The sequence below is a fragment of the Penicillium hispanicum genome, assembly GCF_028827665.1.
Source record: "Penicillium hispanicum strain IBT 35686 chromosome Unknown utg000002l_segment0_segment0, whole genome shotgun sequence".
NCBI lineage: Eukaryota > Fungi > Ascomycota > Eurotiomycetes > Eurotiales > Aspergillaceae > Penicillium > Penicillium hispanicum.
In genome coordinates, this window is record NW_026623194.1 from 1,388,297 (window position 1) to 1,406,228 (window position 17,932).

Consider the following 17,932-nt stretch of genomic DNA (forward strand, 5'->3'; position numbering starts at 1 on the left):
CGCGAGAGATGGATGATACGCAACGCGGCGCTCTCCAATGCCACAGTGACATTTCACCGGCAATGGCCCTTCGAGATAAGCCTCGTATCTATCTGGTGGCTTGCAGAATGATTCTTCTAGCTCGTCCACTGTGGGCAGCAATGGCGGGGTAAATAGGCGAGGTATCATGATTCATTCCCAGAGCTGAGCTATTTCCAGTGCCAACGGCCTATACAATCTCCTCGTTTTCATGCGGCCTTCTCCAATGCCTGCTCTAGCTCCATGCCCTCCCGAAACTCCTCGTGTAAGGCTGCAGCGGCCTTCGCAGATGGCACGACACAAGGTCGGCGAGGCAGTCCACCATAGCCGTGATATGACTGCAGCGCGCTCTTGACGGCAATGAAGCCACCGTGGATGGCACCCCAGTCGGTGCGAGCCACCACGGCCTGAAGCTTCTGTGCCTCTTCAACCTTTCCGGTGCGATACAATTCCATCAGCCGCACGCACGACCGGGGAATGAGATTGGCGACGCCGCCGATAACCCCGTCACCCCCGGCGATCAGAGTCTGAAGAGTGAAGTCGGCCGACCCGCCGAAAGTAAGGAACTCGGGCTTGGATGCGGCAGCAACGCGGGCCAGCTTACCGGTGTTGCCGCAAGTAAGCTTGCAGCCGATGATGTTGGGGTGCTTCGACAAGGCCAGGATATCATCTGAAGAGAGGTCCAGTCCCGACGACGCACCGGGGAAGTTATAGATCAGCACTGGCACCGGCGAGGCATCCGCCACGGCGTGGAAGTGTGCGTGGAGGGCCTCATTGCTAATGAGGGCTTTATAGTAGCTAGGCGGCAGCACCAACACTGCGTCGGCGCCTGCCGCGCCGGAGTCCTTGCAGAATTGAATCGTTTCGCGTGTTGATGCGGCACCACACCCGGCAATAACGGGCATCGATGTGTAACCTGCCGCATCGACGGCACGCCGTGTGGCGGCTGTGATGGCTTTGCGCTCCTCGCGGTCCAAATGCACCGCTTCACCGTTGCTGCCCTGAGTGACCAGTCCGGTCACGCCACTGCGGGCCAGATACACGGCATGTTTCTCCACGGTTCCTAGATCGACCTCCTCATCTGGCTTGAAAAAGGCCACGGTGGGCACATAGACACCCCTGGGGAGGGGGTTTGACTTGGCAGTACCGTTGGCTGTCATGGTGGAATCGAATATAGGATCACAGAATCTGAGGATTTGCCGTCAGCACTTGTTCCACCTGGGAAGGCAAGCCCACTCTCACCTACCAGTATCTCTAAGCCGGAGAAGATGACCAGGAAGCATAAATCCGGGGCGTCGAGCAACTAAATAACCTCAGCGCAGTCCGGATCTTCACCCCCACGTCCCCCACTGGCTCCCATCTGATTCGCGTTCACGTTCTTCTGAATGTCACCCGGCCTGTACAACCACTGCCCCGCGTGGGATGAAGTGGAGAGGCTGACGCATCCCGGAAATCAACCGAGTTGGAATCCTCTGCTCGGGATGGTATTCCCTTATTCCCCCACGTTGGTCCTATGCGGGGTTGGCGTTGAACTGCCTTGGTGATTGGTCTCATCGCCGCGATCCACGATGTCAGTTCGGCGTCGGAGGGATGTCCGTGGACTGACTCTGTTGTCAGTCGAGCTGCGCTCGACGCTAGCGAGGTGAACCACCCAGGGTGTTTGGCGAGGACTGAAGTCGGGCGTCGGGTACCTCGCTTGCATCCCCCACACTCCCTCGGCGTGGGGGTCATCGATGGAACATGATTCTGCTTAGTGTTCAGATCGTAGAAAGCGTTGCTCTGGACGGTCCAGCGCAAATGAATAGACTACGCCGACGGTGATGCCTTGGAAAGCCCGGTGGTGAAGGAAGATGGAGTGGTATATAGTTCGGAGGCAGAGATGCACTAGACGGCGTCGGCGTGATACACAGCACGTTGGAGCAGAAACCGATCCCCGACTCGATTCCTCGACTGGCGAATTCTTCCACGGGGGGTTCCTTCCACTGTCCTGCGATCACCGTCACACTATGACTCGAGACTGATCCGACTGGCGCCCCTCCCCCATTGTTGGGCAATGGACTCAGTTATAATGATGCATATAGATTTTAGAATATACTAGGCAATGGGAAGTAGTAGCAATTCAGCCAATAAAACTAAGGAACACAACACATAGAAAAAGCCTGTTGATAGGGACTCATACTGTCTGTGTCTTTAGCAAGCGACTAGAATGGCGTCTGGGTTGGGTAATGAGCAGAAATTCGTGGCCTTCGGCGAGACCTCCTAGGCGCCAGGGTAAGTTGTTCTTGATCGCTTCGAGAGCTGCGTTGGGTTCATCATGGTCAACAAAGAACGCCGTGTCTACTCCAGAAACCATCTCACTCTCATCCTTGAACAAAGTGCCATGTGGCTTGGCGTCGCGGATGTAGGGAATAGGGGAGCTTTTGAGAATTGCATCTGCCTGCGTGATGATGTAGTCGAGTGAAACCCTCTCGATAGCACCACAAAAAGCCTTCGCCGCAGCGAGACAAGCGGCAGGGTGGGAACTCATGATGCCATAGATATCATCAGTGTCACACCTCAACGCATTCAGTAGGGTTGTTGCAAGGCCAATGTTCCGGAAGCTTTTGTCCACAACAAGTTGAGTGATCCAGCACACTGTTAAGCCCTCATAGCGCCATCTGCAAGCAAAAGCATATCCCGCGAAGGTCCCATCGACCACCACTCTGGCATAAGCAGTCGTTGCGGTGGAAGGCAGGTACTGTTCTCGCATACGGCTAAGGGACAAAGCCACGCGCTGACCTGCCGAGGATTAGCACTCAGTAAATAAGGTAGTATTACCGTTAGAGCTTACCTGCTCGCCGAGTTTGTTTGCCCCAGACTCCATAGTTATCACGAAATAGAGCGGCGGCTTCCTCCAGCTGATCGTCGGTAACTGCGGACCCAGGCAAGACTTTGATGTTTAGATCTGCTATTCTGACGAGGTGTGGCCAAGGGTTGAAAAGAGTAGTCATGGCTTCTGATAAGGTGATAACAAGTTGGCTAGACGGGTGTGTATGGGGATGCGCGTAAGAGCTGGTTCCTACAATGTGGAAGGAGCTTTGTATTCATAGAAACGTGGGGATTTCGTAGTTCACTGTGCCCATCCCGACTAATCCTATTCGGGTGCACCCGCCATCCTCCTGTCGCTCGCGACGAACCCCCGACGACCGCGGCCTCGACCACGACGACTCCGACAACGACGGTCCGGCGCCGCCGATGACGAAAAAGCGCGCCCAGCACGAGAATGGCTCGCACCGTCGCAGGAGCTCCCCGGACTGCCTGGACACCACCACCCCCGACCACGAGCCTAGCGCCGGCGGAGCTCGACACGCCAAACCTCCCTTGGAAGCCGCGCGCCCGCGGACTGCCACTCGTCGCACTCGCCGGCCGTCTGCCTCCTCTGTTGACACGGTCGCGTCCGCGATACAATTGACGACGCCGGGAAGCGCCCGTGTAAACGCGAATGGCGCCAACCCGCGCGATCGCCCCGACCGGAATACCCCGTCTGTCGCAGACCACCTGCGAGATCTGCGAGAGTCTCCAGATCCATTGGATACAATATCACCTGCACCTCCCAGCGCCGCGGTCAGGTCGCGACTGGGGGCCTCTGCTGTATCCGCCAACCCGGAGGACAAGCCCATAATATCACCTACGTTGAGTCGCACCGCCCGACGGAGGGACCCCGAACCGAAGACGGAGACGGAGACGATCGGTACAGTCAATGCAGAGAATAATGAGTCGACAACGGCGCAGTCGACGGACACACACTCGGCGGATGTGCTTCGCTCGCAGCGGAAGCGCAAAAGCGACCCGGTCGAGACCGAGCCGCCTGAACTCAAGCCCGAAGGCACGGAGAGACGATCGCTGCGCTCAACAGACACTGGGTCCCGGTGCAAGAGCGAGTTGGCTAACTACTTCTACAATTACGAGCAATTGATTAGTCTCGAGGGTCCCAAGCCTGGTAGGTTCAATGGCTCGTCATACGCTCGTTTCAATCGGTGGCTAACGATAATCGGACATAGAATCTTTGACTGCCACCACGACTGTATCGCTATTGAATGACCTCTCCGAGCCGCTTCCCACACCCTCTACATTGGACACAACGCCTTTCGGCAACCCACTGCAAAAACTCTGGGATTGCGAGGTGATTACGCTCTCCGAGACGGTGTCAGATACACGCGGAGATGATCCACTCAGCGATGAATTATATTTCCGTGCACATCGGAAGTTTGAACGCCAGGAGAAACAGCTGCGAAACATTGAGCGAGATCGTGCACAGCATGAGAAGCAGCAGGTTGAACGGCTGCTGGATGAACTGCGTGGTCAGGACTGGCTGCGCGTGATGGGTCTCCATGCCGTGCATGACAGCGATAAGAAGCTTTATGAGCCGAAACGCCAGATCCTCATGCAGGAATTACTTGCATTGGTCAACAAGTTCCAGGTGTGGAAGGACGAGGAGAGACGCCGCAAGCTGGCCAAGGACAAGCCCATACCGGCTGTCGATCGAGAGTCTTCACGAAAGCGATCCCGGCCCGTTGAAGACACCGAAGAGGCAGAGAGCTCTCCAGCGCCGGGAACCGAAACTCTCCGTACGCCAGACCCAAACGACGTGGACGCGTGGGCTGCGCGCCAGCTTCATCAAGAAGCTCGTTCTGCTTCGGCAGCGAAGCGCCGCAAATCCATCTCGGGTGCTCGCAAGCTGAACACAACTGCGGAGGACGGTGCCAGTCACTCGAATGCAAATAAAGGCGGCGGTAAACGCCAACAGACTCTGAATTTCCCGGTCTTATCTGCTCCCACGCACCACGTCCCCATCCACCATCTCCCTCCTCCTCCCGACAAACCCTTTACTTCCTTCTTTGCGGAGCCTCACCACCGTGAACTCGCTATCGCCGCTCTCACGGGCAACCACCGTGGCCGCAGCCACACGATCCTGGCTTTCGGCCATCCCATCCCCGACATGGACGATCGGGAATTCCAGCCACCAGCTGAGCTCTTGACGGACGAGGCCATCCGGGCATCTCAGCGCCAGCGCCGCCGGTTGAAACGACGCAGCCAGGGCTGATCTGGGGTCTGAAAATGGCACGGAGTTGCCAATGGATTGCGAAAAGTGACTGGCGTTCCGATGTGGATTTATGTTTATGCCTCTGCCCCGTGTATGATTTTGTACGATAGCATCTTGGCGTCCTGGGCATGGCATTGCGGTGTAACTCATGAGCAGAGGTTTCTGGCGCAGGCGTTGTGGGATGGTGTTTGACTGATCTGGATCTGTACATTTAGTGGAATAGAGCGAATGCTGGCTGCTGCTGTGCTGTATGAAGTAGGGTCATCGCAAGGAGTACTCAATGTCCAATCTCACTGTCCCTTGGAGTTTCATTATTATATACCAACCTTGTCTGTGTCGTTCCTCTTTGCCCCTATCGACGATACCATGGCAATCAACATCAGATCTACGTCGATCCGAGTGTGGCCTGACTTCGGCATGGGGCCATACTGCCACGCACACGCCACGTAGGGCTTCGCCGGGTAGGAGTTTGCCGTGTAGGGAATCCCCGTGTAGGGAATAACCGGCATTTAGAGTGCCTACACAACTATGTCCATACTTGGCTGAGTAGGGATTCTCCATGGTAGGGATTCCCCGTGTGGGTATCCAGATATAAAGGCATCTGGTCGCCAGCACAACCCGTTCAATTGTTCAACGTTCAATCCATTCAGAGGGGATAGCATACCACACATCATGGACGTTATTCTGGACGTTCTAGACACCTTCGTCTTTGATCGGTGCTACGCATCACTCCTACCCGATCCATTCGCCATCTCTGGGAACAACACCCTCTCCCAACAACCATTCCTGAATCACCATGTCAAGGTCTACTACCCACTCGAGCCATCCCAATGGGCTGAAGCCAGCCGATGGAAACGAGACCATATGGCCCGACAAACCGTATCATTATTCATAATAGCCTGGTCCGTCCAGCAGACCCGAAATAGCCCTAACCAGCCAAAAGAGCCACTCCCTAACCAAGCCAACCACGAAACAGGATCTTCGCAACCCTTATGTACCTGCTAGGCAGCTTCGCCATGTACCACCTCCTCTGGGACAAAAAGCTCACCCAACACCCACGCTTCCTCCCCCACCAGATCCGCCAGGAACTCCACCAAGGCCTCACCTCCATCCCGATCATGGCCGCGCTCACCGTCCCCTTCTTCCTCGCCGAAATCCGCGGCTACTCCAAGCTGTACGACCTCGCCAGCGACGCCCCCTTCGCCGCCTGGTCCTTCCTGCAGTACCCGCTGTTCATCTTCTTCACCGACAGCGGCATCTACTGGATCCACCGCTACGAGCACCACCCGCGCGTGTACCGCTGGCTGCACAAGCCGCACCACAAATGGGTCGTGCCGACGCCGTTTGCGAGCTACGCGTTCCACCCGCTGGACGGGTGGGCGCAGAGCCTGCCCTACCATGTGTTCCCGCTGCTGTTCCCGCTGCAGAAGGCGGCGTATCTGGGGCTGTTTATGTTTGTGACGATGTGGACGGTGCTGATTCGTGAGTTGTGCCTAGTCCTTCGTTGTTGTTTCTGGTGTCGCGCTTGGGCTGACGGCTTCATTGTTGCAGATGACGCAGAGTATCTGGCGTCCTCGGTCGTTGTCAATGGTGCTTCGTGCCATACTATGCACCATCTCTACTTTAACTATAATTATGGCCAGTTCTTGACTTTCTGGGATCGGCTGGGTGGGACGTATCGTACGCCTCAGGCGGATAAGTTTATGGAGACGCATCTGGAGCCTGGGAAGGTTGCCAAGAAGACTGAATAGAGAGACGCCACTGGGTAAAAGGGTGAGCTGATTGTATAGTATGTTATAATATTGGTTATTCATGACTGCGTGTTTGTCTAGTTAATGGTCACGTTGAATCGAGTTTCACTGCCGTAACAGATCATCAGTTGGTATTGCGGTAGCAGGACTGGATAAAATCATTCAGACTCCCCAACTCGTCAGTTGCTGTGTGATCCAGATACGCCAAACTCGCACCGCCCTTGCCGGCAACGTCCAGAGTCGCATTGAGTAGCCACCACAGCTCTTCCGCATGCTTCGGGTATCCGAGATGAAGCAGTTTCTCTCTACCCAGATGACCGATGACGGAGTCCCAGACCCGTTTCCAGTTGCCGGCTGCCCGGCGGATCGTGTCCAGGGATGGGTATTTCAACAAGCCTGCTCGGATTTGGAATGCGAGTGAGTTGATAGCTGCGAAGGATTAGTATAACCGTGAAGACAAGAAAAGCATTATCCGCGTCTGGGTGAGGCGGGCATACCGTAGATTAGAATCAGGAGATGCTCCACGGACAAAGAAAGACTCCACGGGATCGAAGCAGCGCTCGGCGGAGTCTCGAGTAATTGAGCCACGACATCTTTTAGCGGTGGCAGTGGCAGCTCCATGGCATGCGCGGCGGCAATCTTGTTAAAAGAAGCCGCATTCTCGGCCTCCCACAGCTCAGCGCTCCAAGGGAAATGGCAATCCATTTCAAAGACCGAGAGGGCAGGGTGGTTCTTAAAACAGACGGTAAGAAATCCGTCCGCAAGAAAGACCCAGCATGCGATGCTGGAATGGCTAGCGTCAGTCCCGTCTGGGCGCTTGGAAAGTGCTTGGACTTACCGGATACACACCTCCTCCGCGACAAGCATTTTCCACGTCCATTCGCCACATATTCTCGGGGCGGAGCGACGTTTCAGCGTGAAAATGCCTAGAGAACGGATGGTGGATACTAGACATGGATGTCGAATGATGCGAATCCGTCGCCTGGTTTGGATGTCGTCTCGTCCGAATTGGAGCATCTCCATAATCAGAGCACCTTGGACGAGTTGAACGGTGGGAAGAAGCGCCCTGGGATCATTTGGCGAGGTGGCCGTGGGTAGATTGGCAACTTGGCGGAAGATATACTCTTCCGCCACATCAAAAAGCCAGGGCGACAGGGTGGCCCCGTCCACAGGCCCGCTGTATGCTGCACCGGCGAGAAATATTGAGAGTAGGAGGGCGTTGCAGATATTGCCAGGGTCAAAGGTTGGGAAGTGGACGACCGGCAAGTGCCAATGAAGAGACTGGAAGAATACAGAAATGAAGGCCGAGATATTAGAAACCTCCAAGAAGGTAGTGAGTTCTGTCGCGTCGAGTGGTTTCTGATTAACTGTGTCATTGAGGCACATTGATCTCGAGGTTTCCACCAGCTCGGTCATAAGATCGGTTAACTGATTGGAGAGTTTGGAAGGAAACAGAGTTTCCACCGGAAATTGAGGAAGAAGATAGTCATCCGTCGCCACGGGAGCGGGGAGCAGGAAGTCGGCGATTTGAAAGTCTCCGCCAAAAGCCGGGAGAGGACCGGTTGGCACCAAGGCATCTTCAAGATGGGAATAGAGATTCTCAAGGTTCCTCGGCACTGAGCACTTGGCCGTCTCCCCTATCGCCAAGCGGTCCCTCTGCACAGACGGACTGGCGAAATGCCGGAGGAACGAGAAATGGCTACTCTCTTTGATTGATGGGTGAGGCGTGGACATCGATGGTGGAATTGAGACAATGGCCGACGTTATAGACCCCGGAGAACTGGTCTGTTCGGCTCCAAAGGCGCATTGCCGTCCGAGCGAGCGGCATCGAGAACATGGCGAGTTTCTATCGCAGGCCGCCTTCGCAGAGAAGCAAGAGTCGCATGACTGCCTCTTCCTGCCTGGTTTGGCCGCAGGAGGTGACGGCTGGTTGTTTTTCTTTGCACACGTCTTGCTATGTCTTCGTGTGACTTCCCTGTGGGTGACATCAGAAGAGTTGCCCGAGAAGCAGCGATGGATCACTTACGGCTTCAGGAATGACTTATTACAAAACGGGCAGCTGGATGAGGATTGGCGTGTATCTAGTGGTTGGTCAGTTCGTCGGGGTGTTCCATATTCTGAATCTGGGCAGCTTACGGGTTGCCTCATGGCGGAGGAGGTGCGTCTTCCGCTGGTAGGTCTTGTCGCAGTGAGAGCACTGGAACATAATGGATGGGACTGTTGCGCGTTACCGTCCACATGGCACCATGCGGCATGGAGTGGAAGTGTTGACTTGGCAACAAGTAAGAAGTAGCGGGCAACGGGGAGTCGACCGTCGGAGCATCCGGAGTGTGGTGTGCGCAGAAGGAGGGTGGTCGTGGCAACAGCACCTTGGCGGACGAGCCTAATTCGCGTTGGGCTGATTTGGTGCGTAGAGCGTCCGGTATCTATTTAGTTAGAGGTTCACTTTTGAATGGCGATAAATGAAGCGCTTCTACACACTCTACACAGTGGGTTCACGCTGGTGACTCTCCCCGTGATAGGTGTAGCGATTGATCATAGCCTATTCTCTGAAGCTAGACCGGGCTAGGGCTTTCTCCAACACCCCATGGACCAAATGACTTGCAAATATTCATATTGAACAAAGTAGGGTAATTATGAAAAACTATCCTTACAACTTGAGGATCTATGACGTAGTAAGCTCTAGGAACCCATTCGAGGGATCAACATCGACGCGCAAGGGGCAGATGTATTGTCTGGCATTTCGAACAAGCATCGGATGCCCTTACAGGGGAATGCTAATCTCTTATAACTAACTGCACTCTGCGGATGGACGAGTGACTTCCTTTTCACTTCTCAGCAGCACGACACGACCTACTCGATACATTCTCGGGGCTGCAATGACATCGCGCTCTTGACTGGTGTCAAGTTGCGTCTCACCACCGTCTAGAATACACCAAACATGCAGTTCCCTCCATATTTGCTAGATTACCTCTGCAGCGTCGCAGCCCTCCACTTAATCCCCGCTATACTCCTCCTCTCAACCCGGAAGGGCTCCGCGCTTCGCTATCTCTCCATCCCAAGCACAGCATGCATCGCCAGCCGATACATGAAGCCCTCTCCAGGCGCGAGCGCCACGCTCTGCTTCGCCATTGCCGTGCTGATCGTAAACGCCATCCAATCCGTAAACATCCTACTCATCAACCCAATGGACAAACACGATCTCGCAAAGGAGAGACCGGAGCGCTGCAAGAATCTTCCCGGGCGCGTCTTCTACGCCATCCAAGTCCTATCCGAGCGACGCGCAGTCAACACACCCCGACAAGTCAAAAACGTCCCGCCGCACCCAGACTACTACCACCGCGACGGTGCCGGGCTTTCTCGCCGCCGCTTCGTCGCCAGACAAGCGGCCGTCTTCGCCTGGCAATATCTCGTCCTCGATATCTGCCAGGCGCTCGCGCACCGCGAGGCGCAGCAGCCCGGCTATAACCCGCACTTCACGCCCGTCGCATGGACCCTGACACCAGGGGAATGGGCGGGACGCATCATCGGCAACCTCGTCTCGTGGGCGCTGGTGCAGCGCGTCCTCATCGACGCACACTACCGCTTCTTCTCATGTATCTACGTAGGTCTCGGCCTCGACGACGCCGAAAACTGGCCGCCGGCCTTTGCGCGGATGGCCGATGCGTATACCCTGCGCAAGTTCTGGGGGTGAGTCCCGTCCTGTGAAGCAATCGCTGGTTTCGATCTTGCGGACGTCGCCGAGGGCTATATGCTGATAAGACTCGTCTGGGTCAGGAAAGCCTGGCATCAGATTCTGCGCCAGCCGTTTGTGAGTATCAGCAACTTCCTTGCGCGCGATGTGCTGTGTCTCCCGCGGCCGTCATTGTTGGAGCGGTACACGAATATCGGCATCGTGTTCTTGCTGTCGGGTCTGGTGCATGTCGGGCTGGATGTTGTCGAGGGTATTCCGCTGGAGTATTCGGGGTCGATGCGATTTTTTCTCGCTGCGCCACTGGGGATTATGATTGAAGATGGGGTGCAAGCGTTGTGGAAGCGGATGTTCGGCTGTAAGCAGCAAACCAAACAGGAGGGCGATGTCTTGCCGGCGTGGAAGAGAGTTGTCGGATACGTTTGGGCTATAGGATGGTTGTTGGTTACATCTACGTGGTATTTGCATCCGATATCACAGTTGCCGAAGGAGGACCTTGTTCTCGTTCCGATGAGCGTTGTTGAAAGAGTTGGACTTGGGTCGGTTGGGGGAGCTATTTTGATAAGCGGCGTTGCTTTGAGGTTTCTGGTTGGGGTTGAAGTGTGATTGGCAAAGCCTGTATATAGAAACCGGGTTGTCGGGGATTAAGCGACTTCGCGTGTCTATAACCGTTGATGGAAAATACCTAGGTAATCTAGAAGACGTAGCTCCTCCAGGGCTGGCGAACTACTACCAGAAGACCAAGACTTCAAGTAACCTACTCACCATCTTCTATGGAATCGTGCCAATGTGTGGTCCAACCCAGTGTGCATTGATATTTTAAATACAAAATTCATCTCCATTTTACAGTTTGTCTTATTCAACAACGTAGCAAGAGAGAGGCTTAAGCCGTCTCAAAGATTATAACAACACCCAGAACACCAAAAACAAAGATCCTGATCCCGGTATTTCATACAAAGTCCATTAGTCCCATGAAAATCAAAAATCAAATCATCCAACACAGGTCAAGTGAGTCGTCAAGTCGTGGGTCGAGTCGAGAGGCGAGTAGTCCCGATAGTCGAGTTAAGCAGTACTCCGGCGCTTTTTGGCGCGATGCAGACTGAGTTTCTTGCGCAGCTGCGTAAACGGATTGGAGATGGGACGGTTGTAGAACGGGTCGTTCTTGAAGTCCTCGTCGGTAAATTTCTGGGAAGGTCAGATGGACTTTCTGGGATCAGGATGAACAAGAAAATCACTTACCAAGCCCGGTAGGCGCATGAAGTTACCAGAGTCGCTCATCATGTTGAAGCCTTCTTCGTAGTCGTAGGTCTGGCCGTTGCGATCCGTGGTGCCAGGTGGGAAGAAGGCGGTCCCATCGAGGGGACGGTGACTGTTCAAGCAGTCGACAATCTTGTCGCGGGGGGTTGCGCGAAGAGCCTCTTCGTTGGACTCTCTCACGGCTTCCAAGGGACTGTGGTGAGAGACGCGGTTTCGTTCAGGGTAGACCGCATCATAGGGCCCCTCGTGATGATAAGAGTAGGCGGTCACATCGTCAAGTCGATCGATGATATCGGGGTTCACCAGCTCCGAGTGCTGCGGGTAAGTGCGGTGGGAGCTGCGGCGGCGCTGGGGCACCGAGGTGTCGCATTTGCGTCTCGGCTCAGCCGGATGATGTTCAGGTTCGCCGCTCCACCAGACTGATGGTACAGATTCTGAGACTGACTGGCGCGAGTACAGCGACGGCGAGGGAGACATATATCGAGCATAAGGGTTGTTGCTACCGATGTTGGTGTTGACGCTGGGCCGTCGGTCTCGGCCGGAGTGTTGGTTATATGGATGGTGAGGATGATGGCGCGAGGCCATGGGCATGCACTCCACTGTAGCCATGTTTTGCTGCTGTGTGTCCTCTGGATACACGGAGAGGTGTGACTGAGATGGAGAAGTTGAGGAAAAGCTGGGGAAGAATGGCATGGAGGCCCTAGCGAGGATCACGCGGTGTATATAGTAAAGTAGTGGAGAGTAGAGTCAAAACTCTACGAGCAGTCAGGTGGGGTCTGCGGAAACAACGCAGATTTGATCGTACAAGAATAGAGTGAATATGAAGTGGAAGGTGCGGTGTGAGTGAGAAGATGAGAAGATGGGAAGATGGGAAGGTGAGAAGGTGGGAAGGTGGGAGGGAAAGCGAGGTCAAGGTCGAGCTCGCGGCCGCAACTGTTTAAAGGCAACATGACGACGGGTGTGCGTCGCCCTCCGCTCCGAATTCTGAATTTCTAACTCTTGGGCCGATCGACAGCGGAGATACTTTGGGCTCCGCGGTGCATCGCAGCAATTCGCAAGTACCGAATATACTACGAGACTTTAGTCCAGGCCCCGGCGGAGCCGCTAAACCGCGTTGCGCCACGGATGACGATCGCTCTGATATCATCCGCAAATGTCGCCCTCCACACTATGACTGCAAAGCACCGCTCCCTTTCTGTCCCGGAGCTGTTCTGGCTGTCGAGTCCTCGCTGTCCTCTGAATCCTGCCCAACGCTCAACGTGTGCAAGCCGACGCCCCCCGCGCACCCGCGCATCCACGCATCCACACACCCACTACGTTGCATCCACTGCGCTTCCGAGACTTCCATGGCGATGACGCGGGCTCCCTGCAAAACACACCCAGGGTCCAACGATGATTCATAGGTCTAGTCCCTGGGCAGTTCTGCTGGCCTTTCGCCAAAAAGCTTGTCCCCATCACCTTGGTAGTCGAGACGCGATCCTCTACTGATTAAGCTCATCAACTAGTGAGATAGCGCCGATGCCCCAGAACGCAAAAAATGCTTCGGCCGGTGACATCCACGACAAGCTCTGCCCATCTTGATCGTGTTGCTCGGCCAAACTCAATTTATCTCTGTGTCGCCCTTGCATGCAGCGCCAGCCATTGGCGACCCGGAATCGAAGGGGGCTCTACTTCCCCCCTGGTAGGACCGCCCGACAGCAAGGACGGCGCGGAGGCGGCGGGAATCCTCAATCCATGGCCGCACTAGCTCAGATCTCAATCCCCAGCCTACTCTCACCCCGGCCAGCCTTGTACACCCATGTATCTGCGCAGCGTGTCCCTTGGACCGCGCGTCGGAGCAGAAAGCTTGATCCCAGTAGTGCGGGCGAGTTGGCAGGGGCCGATCTCCAATCATCCTACTTCCAGCGTGGGCGGTGCTTCTTACTCAGCGCGGGACTCTCGGACTGGGAGGTCTGACTGTTGGGAATTGCAGAGTCCCTGCAGGTGGTGCGCCTGGCCGAGCTGGCGCTGGTATGGACCCATGGGTCTGTACTCCGACGGTCGTTCTTGCGATCGGATATTGTCCTTGACTTTTGAGGTGTGCGAGGGTTCCCCGGAATGCACTACAGGCTTTTTCCTTTGCAGGATTTGATTGACTGCACTAGCGTGTAGTCCTGACTACTAGTATTCGCATGTGAGTATATAGGACACTCGATGCAGGGGATAGTGCCGATCCCACGAGAATCCCACTCGCGCCCTCGCATGCCCCGTGCATGGCCAATGATGGACTTGGACACGAGACGATCGACTCGAGTGTGACAAGGCGTAAGTGAAGGTGTATTGGTGGCTCGTCTAGGCATCATGTCAGCTTCACAAGTAGCCGACCTCCAATATTAAATCTGTAGTTAATCATCTCACCCTCTATCTATCCACCTCCTTCAGGCTCCTCATCCAACCGAACATACCACGTACCAACTTGATCCCTATCGTCACTGCTGGACAGCCACAAAGCCCTCAGGTGTCGCCATCCCCACAGTTCCTCCTATCCAAGCTCGTAGGACAAACTGTGGGGTTCTCGTTGGATTCCCAATCGCCATACTAACCACCAGTCCACGCGCGATGCGTGGGTCGGTCGCGTGCACCATGCTTGTGAGCGTCAGTATGGCGATCGTCAGCGTGAGCCCGCCTAGCTCAACAGGCGTTATCGGGCGTTGTCGGATTGGTGTTTTGTTGGAATCACTGGAAAATGCGAGAGGAAGCTAGCGAAATAGGAACCCCCCCGATTACTTGAAAGCGTGCGGCCTGAAGCATAGTGGACTCAGGACAGGCGTCCCAGTGAGGCGCTTATGGTGAGCTGGGCAATTTCGCCGAGATTCCAACGCATAAGGTATGCATGTCTCTAGCTACGACTAAGCAGGCACACACTGATCTGAGTAAGGGATTAGAATAGACGAAAAGGGGTATATATATTCTATCCACGACTCGAAAAACGCAGGTAAATGCAGTGTAAAGCGGCCGCAACCAATGCGAAAATGCAGATATACGTAACAGCGCCGAAGACTCAGACCTAGTATACAAGGCACGAGAAGCGTGACTCTCACGACGTATTAGCGCAGGAGAAACTCGCGCTATTGGAGCTATCGTGGATAGCCTTGCCAGACACCCAGAGACCCATGCCGCACTGTGGAACGCGAGTTAGTGATGGAACGAGCCGGTCGAGGCAAGACGTGGCAGCACATACCAGCACACAGGCCATGCCGATGATCAGCAAATTGACCAGCGTCAGAGCGAGCTTCGTCGCCGAGACAAAGTACCGCCCCCGGTTCATGAACAGCCAGAAGATGCTGGGCAGGCCGAAGGAGAACCAGCTGGCGAACAGGGCCGTCTAGAGACTCGGGTTAGCAGCGGGTCCGGACACCATACCATACCACGGTGGAACGTACTATCAAGCCCAGCAGGTCGCTGAAGACTGGGATGGCGGAGGCAATGATCCAGGCGAGCACCCACATGCCCAGGGCGATGCCGACCCATGTGCCGACGGCGACGGTGTCGCGCTTGTGCATGCGGTCTGTGCCGCGGAAGATGCGCACGTAGAGGAACTTGAATGCGACGTGGCCGTTGATGACACCGGCAATGATGATCTGGCGGCAGAGGTCAGCTATTGCTGCTGTTCGCGTTGAAACGTGGGGGACAAACCGTGGGCAGCGCGATGCCGTAGGCGACCTTGGCCACGACCGGCGAGGCCGATCCCAGGGCGGGAGAGGTGACGCCGTCGCCGGCGTAGTAGTAGATCACCACGGCGGCCACGAGGTAGAGCGAGATGTCGACGCCCTGCAGCAGACAGAGGGACTTGACGAAGTCGCGGGGGTTCTTCAGCTCGGCGACTAGTCCGAAGAACGCGCCGTGTGAAGAGAAGGCGAAGACGATGTTGGTCACGGCGGAGAATCCGTGGTAGAGGTTTGTGTTGGCGACAGCGACGACGCCGTTGCCTGGTTTCTCGATGCCGACGGCGATCATCGTGATCAGCACTGCAGATATGATGCTCACGAACGCTGGAGCGGGTCAGCGGGGGTTCATCAGTATTTGTGCAGGGAAGTGTGTTACGTACAGACGAGGGATAGCCAGGACATCTTCTCCAGGGTTCGCGGCAGCGAGCACACAAACGAGATGATCATGCCCACAATACCGAAGACGATTGAGCAAGTGCCGTGGTTGGTGATGGTGTTCATGGCCACGGTGAATGTCAACAAGTGGCTTGCCATGATGAAGATGAAGAACAAGATCCAGCAAGCACCGATGAATTCACGGCCGATCTTGCCCCCAAGCACCTCGCCGGCGTCCGCCATCGTCGTGATCTGCGGATACTTGAGCTTCAGCTGGCCCAGAATAAACCCGGTGTATGTCGCAATAAGACCCAGACAGATCAGAATGATGATGGCACTGTCGCGTCTAGATTAGCTTTCAAGCACATGCGCAACTTTCTCCAGGACACATACGGAATAAGACCCAGTGCTGCGACGGCTGCAGGAAGCGATAGCACTCCCAGAGACACGGTCTCGGCAATCAACACTGGAAGCCTGTTAGACTCGATCAGGGTTTGTATAGATTGATCGATCACCTACGCAGACCGCATTGCCTGAAGAGCAAAACCAATTAGCATCGCCATCATTCGCCAAGTAAATCGGGTCCCAGTACATACCACCACTTCAACACTTTGTATTTGACCTCGGCAGATTCCTCATTCCCAAACGCATCCTGCTGGTATGGGGGAGTGATGCCTAGCTTCTCAGCTTCCAGATCGTCCTGGTCGACCTCGAAGTTTTTCCGGTGAGAGTCAACTTCCATATTTGCAGACACAGCTGTGCCATCCATCGAAACAGGCATAATCGACCCGAGTTTTCGTCTCAGGGCGTATAGTTGTCAAATTGCAGGCACTCGATGACGACAAGGATACCACGGCGCAAAGCAAAATTCGTGTCGACAAGCACCGCAGATCTGCACCAGACCACGAGAACACAGGAGTGTCTGTTGATATATGTCCAGACCACAAAAAAAAATCAGAGCTGACCAGAGAGAAGCTTGAGTCAACTTCTTCTGAATAAAGTCGGCGGCTCCGAGTGGGTCGCAGCGACCTGCATCGGACCGCGTGGGACGAATCACAGCGGCGAGACGTAATGGAATCCATCACCAGAGGCACCGCACTGGATCCTGAGCCTCGTGGAAAAACCGGGGAAGCCGCTAAAAAAAAAGTTCGTCGCCGATGCCGGCGTGGCCATTTCGTGTCGGGTCGCCGTTGAGTATGGCAGCTGGATTGGGTTGGAAGAATGAATGTTGGAGGATTCGACGGCGGATACGCAGTGCCGATCTTCGATCTCTGCAGGATCCGCCTGAACAAGGATAAGCTAGCCTTATCTCGATGGACGCCACAAGAATAACTCTATAGCGCCAGCGCTCGTCCTGGCCGCTATCGGCATATCGCCCTCGGGCTAGATCTGCCACGCGACATCGGACACCGGAGTGCGTGGCGTCTGCTCCGAAGCCTCGGTGGCCAATCTTGGAACGTCACCGATTCGATGAGAAACCGCTTGATTTCTTATTCCTTGTAGAGGTTCGTCATGATACAGAGGGGCAAGTCAACAGATTAATAGTCGACTATTCGGGATGAACGGCTTGAGGAACATTCACCAGCCAGATAGTAATGTCCACAAATAACTACTTCATTGAAAGGGCAATCCCTTTTCATATTCTTGACCCGTTCACCAATATCGCCTACGAAGCGCTGGACAATGCCAATTTTTATCCTCCGCCCAGTGAACTTCTGGGCTTTGGTCCTCGTAGATCAGTTTATGATTGAGGCCATTCGCCAGCGTTACATTACATGCTTGACGAAATAGGCAATTTTTAGTCATAACAGAATATGATTCATCTTGTATAGCCCTATGGAACAGACCTTTCTATTTACTGAATCTATGGTGGTCTTGCGCTACAATATCCGCCATATTTCTCATCTTCTCCTAATTGGGTCATACAGGAGCTTATATATAGTGGGTCGGTCACATGGCCCACAAATGAACACTTAGAAAAAGGGCTTTTTACATAAAGCTGCTACCCACCCGGGGATAGTAGTCCCCCTTTCATCTATACCAGGAACCA

General features: G+C 54.9%; 8 protein-coding genes across 8 annotated transcripts; 3 read left to right on the forward strand and 5 right to left on the reverse strand.

Moving 5' to 3' along the window:
- Positions 1 to 227: 227 nt before the first annotated feature.
- On the reverse strand, positions 228 to 1,178 carry N7459_002223 (dihydrodipicolinate synthase family protein; the record flags this gene model as incomplete). Its single annotated transcript, XM_056941408.1, has 1 exon — positions 228 to 1,178. One exon carries the CDS (start codon positions 1,176 to 1,178, stop codon positions 228 to 230), a length of 951 nt encoding a protein of 316 aa, XP_056803263.1.
- A 1,013-nt stretch (positions 1,179 to 2,191) lies between these two features.
- Positions 2,192 to 3,008, reverse strand: N7459_002224 (GNAT family N-acetyltransferase; the record flags this gene model as incomplete). Its single annotated transcript, XM_056941409.1, has 2 exons — positions 2,192 to 2,796; positions 2,849 to 3,008. The coding sequence occupies 2 exons, from the start codon at positions 3,006 to 3,008 to the stop codon at positions 2,192 to 2,194; spliced, it is 765 nt and encodes a 254-aa protein (XP_056803264.1).
- Positions 3,009 to 3,126: 118 nt separating this feature from the next.
- Positions 3,127 to 5,101, forward strand: N7459_002225 (acetyltransferase SAS4-like domain-containing protein; the record flags this gene model as incomplete). The annotated part of the gene is made up of 2 exons (XM_056941410.1): positions 3,127 to 3,997; positions 4,059 to 5,101. Coding segments are annotated over 2 exons (1,914 nt in total), but the record flags the coding sequence as incomplete, so codon positions are not given.
- A 672-nt stretch (positions 5,102 to 5,773) lies between these two features.
- Positions 5,774 to 6,852, forward strand: N7459_002226 (sterol desaturase family protein; the record flags this gene model as incomplete). Its single annotated transcript, XM_056941411.1, has 3 exons — positions 5,774 to 6,003; positions 6,078 to 6,583; positions 6,653 to 6,852. 3 exons carry the CDS (start codon positions 5,774 to 5,776, stop codon positions 6,850 to 6,852), a joined length of 936 nt encoding a protein of 311 aa, XP_056803266.1.
- Positions 6,853 to 6,976: 124 nt separating this feature from the next.
- Positions 6,977 to 9,067, reverse strand: N7459_002227 (uncharacterized protein; the record flags this gene model as incomplete). Its single annotated transcript, XM_056941412.1, has 5 exons — positions 6,977 to 7,281; positions 7,350 to 7,636; positions 7,691 to 8,827; positions 8,879 to 8,933; positions 8,989 to 9,067. Coding segments are annotated over 5 exons (1,863 nt in total), but the record flags the coding sequence as incomplete, so codon positions are not given.
- Positions 9,068 to 9,793: 726 nt separating this feature from the next.
- On the forward strand, positions 9,794 to 11,149 carry N7459_002228 (wax synthase family protein; the record flags this gene model as incomplete). Its single annotated transcript, XM_056941413.1, has 2 exons — positions 9,794 to 10,542; positions 10,630 to 11,149. The coding sequence occupies 2 exons, from the start codon at positions 9,794 to 9,796 to the stop codon at positions 11,147 to 11,149; spliced, it is 1,269 nt and encodes a 422-aa protein (XP_056803268.1).
- Positions 11,150 to 11,605: 456 nt separating this feature from the next.
- On the reverse strand, positions 11,606 to 12,409 carry N7459_002229 (uncharacterized protein; the record flags this gene model as incomplete). Its single annotated transcript, XM_056941414.1, has 2 exons — positions 11,606 to 11,728; positions 11,783 to 12,409. 2 exons carry the CDS (start codon positions 12,407 to 12,409, stop codon positions 11,606 to 11,608), a joined length of 750 nt encoding a protein of 249 aa, XP_056803269.1.
- A 2,467-nt stretch (positions 12,410 to 14,876) lies between these two features.
- N7459_002230 (neutral amino acid permease) lies at positions 14,877 to 16,651 on the reverse strand (the record flags this gene model as incomplete). The annotated part of the gene is made up of 8 exons (XM_056941415.1): positions 14,877 to 14,960; positions 15,021 to 15,164; positions 15,223 to 15,420; positions 15,476 to 15,831; positions 15,888 to 16,219; positions 16,276 to 16,348; positions 16,402 to 16,415; positions 16,479 to 16,651. 8 exons carry the CDS (start codon positions 16,649 to 16,651, stop codon positions 14,877 to 14,879), a joined length of 1,374 nt encoding a protein of 457 aa, XP_056803270.1.
- Positions 16,652 to 17,932: the final 1,281 nt, after the last annotated feature.